Consider the following 5,000-nt stretch of genomic DNA (forward strand, 5'->3'; position numbering starts at 1 on the left):
GAGAACAACTAAGACTGAGGGTAAGGAGGTCAAATGGACCAAGTGCTCAAGCACCGTATTAAGCTTTAGAATCTTCCAGAAAGACCACAGAACCCTTGAAATGCATTCCAGAATGCTTGAAGCATTAGAGTTACATCACAGCAGCCTGAGAGCCCTAGGGTTTGAACACAGCCATACACTCGATTCCAATTAGAGTATGTGTTAATGAACTGTCAGATATCATTGCTCACACACACACAAACACAGAGAAACACAGACACACACACACATGTGTATGTGTGTGTGTATTTTGTGTGTTATATTTGTGTGACTAACCTGACAGACACTGAGAACTCTCCAGGCGTGCTCTCGCTTTCTCGAATCAGGAAGGCACCGCATTCTAATGGCCGTAATCGTCCCTCTGCAGCCTGACGCGAGATTCCACCCACAAACCACCTACGGGTCAAAAAGATCAACATCACACCAAACAGCCAGGACTGACTCTGGACCCAGCGAACTCTCCCTCTGCATTGAGCTACACATTTTCAGACAAGTCAGTGTCCTACAGGGTATTCACTACAGACCAAATGCCCTATGGGAATTTTTCTCTGATAAACATTTCAGTGGCAAACAGCATCTAGCAACTGTTTTTGATATTTTATGTGTGCATGGAGAGAAATAACTGAAGTTATGCGATGGGAAACGCATGCAAATCTAATAGCTTATTGCGTAGATCAAGGACTCAAAAATGCACCGAATATTTGCATTATTGAAGACCCTCAAGGATTACACGCCAATTTAAAATCTAAAGTTACAAATAATTCAATAGGCAATAATGCAAACTGTATTCACTGTTAAAAGGAACAGTGTAAAGAGGACTATGATAACCATGTTTATGTAAGGTTTACAGCTTACACATTTCATTTGATCAGGGTCTTTGCTTACAAGTTTAATTTTACAGGAACAGTAAATGAGAAAACTGCTGTCTTACTGTACTCACCTGATACAGTGAAATCCTAAGTGTTAGCAGGTTGTTAGCGTAATTCAGCATCAAAATTTGACAGGTGAAATGTTTTTTTATTGTTGCAACTATTTACTTTGCCCAAGTGTGATGCAGAGCTGACTACAGGTCAGTGGAAGCTAAACATAGGACTCAGCGTTTCTCTGGTGAAGTCAGGCTTTGTCAGACAGAAATACTGCATACACGTAAATAAAAGTCATTTACTGATGCAGTTTCTACTGAAAGAAAAAGCAAAGTGTAACTAATAATCAACTGTAGCCAACATACTTGTTAGTGTTATGTTACATATTAGACTGTGAGTGAGAGTGTAAATTTTTTCTAATCTAGAGTGTCTGCTTGGGAAAATGTTTTGAATATTGGCTCTGACTGTTCTGTAATGGTCTTTGAAGGTCAGGGGAGGTTTCCCTTTTTACTGTATTTACCAGCACTAAAGACACTAAGAGTGTTCAGTTAACACTGAAATTGCCTATATGAATCCCACATGTGGTGGTGTGGTACAGTTAGCACTAAAGTTTATAGTTGTACAAAATAAATCTCATTCATAAATCTAGTAATATTTTTTTTTTTTTGGATATGACTACTAGAATTCCAGACACTTAAAACCTTAGCGTCAAATACTCTCACTGGCCTGTCTCCCTAAATGGAGTGGTGTGCACTGACTTCTCTCTAAGACATGATGGTTGAAAGATTCTGCATATTTATCATGCGATCTCCCCCGATTGTACTGAAGTCCTTATCCGCTAGCACAACTGCACAAACTCACATCCCATTCGATACTTACGCATGTGGTCTTACATTGATATAGTTTTTAGGAACATAGCCCCGTCTGCCCAAGAGTTCAGCCGTATACCAGTTTGGGTCATCATCCATGTTAGTGATCTGAAGGCACACACCCATACACACATACACACACACACACACAGAGAGGGAGAGAGAGAGAGAGAGAGAGAGAGAGAGAGAGAGAGAGAGAGAGAGAGAGTTAGGAATGCTGTCCATGTTACATTACCACATGAAATCATAAGGATAAGACCCAAGTTGTTCAGATGCTAACTTGACTTACTTGTTCATCTCTGTTTGATATAGCCATAGGAGAACGATCAACTAACTTTGAATTTATTTCATTCTGACTATGTGGAGCACTCCACTAGCTTCTAATGGAAATAAACACAAAAACTGAATGGAAACAGAGCAGTGTGAACACTAGCAATGTGAGCGTGTTACCAAGATATTAGCATTACATTGCTTTAGTGGCTCATCAGTGTTACACTTTTCCATTCAGTTTTACACATACTACATCCCTATTAATGCTCAATGCTTCGTCACTGCTTTAGCTTATGCCTGGTTAACTGGGAAGGTAACTGATCAGTGAGCAAAGGTTATGGAGAGATGAAATGAGGAGGTGGTGTAACTCCATCTCCTACATGGGCATTAGCTGAAATCTCACCCACCACTTTTATATTTTACAACAGGTCAAAATGTTTAAGCTTCCCAGCTCCCCTGCCTCTCCTCTATGCATTCACTACATTCTCAGGATCGAGTCACCATCACTGGAAACTCAGTCAACCATAATCTGGATTATCTGCATTAAACTGCAATGATTTTCGCTCTCGCCGCTTTCTAGGAACAAGAGCATCAGACACTGTGATTTATGTAATGCCCATCTTGAATCACTCGTGAAAACAATCATCATTTATGAAGGCACGGACAACACCAAATTACAACAATTTCAGGTACCAAAGAAAGACTCACCATCTGTTTACAAAATAATCACCCCCAGAACCTGTTCCCATTTATATATAAAAAAAAAGGAGTCATAAAATTGTTTAGCTACCTCTGAGGTTTAATTAACTGGTTAAATACACTGTGTGATTCCAGCGATATGTTGACAAATGGGATTCTTTCTGTGGGCCAGTTCTGTTTGGGAGTGTTGGCCGGCATCCAGTCTGGAGTGGATCCTCTGATAGGAAACATATAGATAGCTATCAAAATACAACAGAACAAATGCCAATATAGAGTGTCTTTACAGGGCGTTCAACTTCCACAAGCTGCCAGAACAACTTTGGTTCACCTTGCCATATATCCAACAAATGCATAGAACTATTGGAGTTCTAAATGCACTTCATCCTAGTGTTGATCTCCAGATTGTATGTTTCCCTTGGATTTCCAAGACAAATATCACCTTGCTCATGAAAAGTCAGCCACTCATTGTCAAGAAAAGTCAGGAAACTGCATGGTCTTTGTCACTGACCTTCCTGTCAAATGATCCCCAATCATCATTCTCTTTCAAATCACTGTTACCTCCTCATCTAACCGAGGTAACTCAAATAACTCAAAGTGGTTCTGCTCAGCTGTATTTTATGATCACAAACCATGCCACTCTACTTTCCAGACTTTTCTGTCTAGTTATCTATTTATATTATAAACATTTTCATAACTGGGGATTTTAACTTTCATGAATAGCAATGATGTTGGAAAGGCAATGCATTTTTTGCCTGTTTTGCCTCTTGCCTATCTTTAACAATTTCCTCTTCCAGCTCACAGCTGCAGACATATACAGTGGATCTCATCCTTTTGCAGACTTTGAGCAGACGGTTTCGTGATATGAATGTCATGGACCCTCACTGTTTGTTTGTTTGTTTGTTTGTTTTTTCTCAGTTCAGTAGCCTGAACTGTCAAAAATGACAGGGACGGTATATTTTAATAAATCATCTTCATTTATAGTTATATTTTGTAGCATTGTACAGAACTGCACTTAACATCAGCCTGCAAAATTCTTTGTTTGTACTGTCTTACTTAGAGTTGTCACTGTGGCAGCTCTATTAATGGACAACGTCAGAGTGCAGTTCAAAAGAATGATCATGTCATGCACTCAAAGGAACTCACTGACTGAAATCTTTCTGCCACATAGCGTTAGAGTAAATCTATTATACTGCTATTAAGCATGACAGGGCTACTAATCATTTGACAAGGCAGTTTTTTCAATCTGATTCCTGGATCCTGAATTCTGAAATCCTTTTTAGGGTTTAGAAATCCTTTACTAGTGCTTTTAATCCCTGACTGAAGTTTTTTTTTCTTTTCTCACCTCAGTCGTGCATCCTCTTCAAAGAGGATTTATTTATTTATTGAAAATAACTAAACATCAGGGATGTGAGAGAGCAATCACAGTCCTCTGAAAAAGTAAGTTCATCATCTGAAAAGTTAAGTTTTTTTTTAAAATCTGTTTGAAGACCCAGATAGCTCATCATTTCAATGCCATTGATGGATTAAGGGGGGGGGGGGGGGTGAATAAATAGTATTAAAAATACACTTTACAGTAATTTATTTAATCACAGTCAATTCCTCAAGCTAGAAAAGGTTACTATCTAGCTTTAGTGTGTTCTGAGATGATTGCTGATTATAACTGAATGCAGTTAGTATCAGACATACCAAAACTGATGCAGATTCTTGGTAAATCATAAGAGAGTAGCTTAGGAGAGCCTAAACTACTTTTTCTTTTCAGTAAAACTGAAAAGAGAAACATTTCCTTTGATTTGGTCTTAACCATACAGATATATGGTACAATATCATAGATATATGGTACGATATCAGTGGAGCAGTCTGTGGTTCTCAGTAGAACATGTTCATACTCATGTTCATGGAAGAGGTCACAAAGGAAGTAAGAACAATTTCAAGTCATTTTGTAATTCACAGTACATTGGACTACCTATGAATGGAACATATATAGGACAATATATCTAGGGCAAGCTCTCCTGCCAAATTCAGCTCATGCAACAACCGGAAGACTTTTCAAAGAAGTCTCAAAGAACCCCAGGATAGTATCAAGAGACCATTTGCCTTTTCTGGCCACAATTAATGTCAATGTACATGAGCCTAATATCAGAAAGAGACTGCGCAAAATTGGTCCATATGGGAGATCTGGGATGAGGTCTTATTTCTTCTTTAAAAAATGTACACACATATAAAAAGTGTGCTCCGGATAAACACATTAAAGGTGGATTTA

At 38.7% G+C, this 5,000-nt stretch overlaps 1 protein-coding gene across 1 annotated transcript in view; it reads right to left on the minus strand.

The window, feature by feature from the left end:
- Positions 1 to 5,000, minus strand: part of grapb (GRB2 related adaptor protein b) — a 12,008-nt gene that overhangs the window by 5,254 nt on the left and 1,754 nt on the right. Inside the window, exons 2-3 of the mRNA XM_030779608.1 lie at positions 1,782 to 1,879; positions 316 to 435 (exon numbers count right to left, since the gene is read on the minus strand). Coding sequence (XP_030635468.1) covers positions 316 to 435; positions 1,782 to 1,879 — 218 coding nt within the window. The remainder of the gene's footprint in view (positions 1 to 315; positions 436 to 1,781; positions 1,880 to 5,000) is intronic.

This window comes from Chanos chanos, chromosome 7 (assembly GCF_902362185.1).
Source record: "Chanos chanos chromosome 7, fChaCha1.1, whole genome shotgun sequence".
NCBI lineage: Eukaryota > Metazoa > Chordata > Actinopteri > Gonorynchiformes > Chanidae > Chanos > Chanos chanos.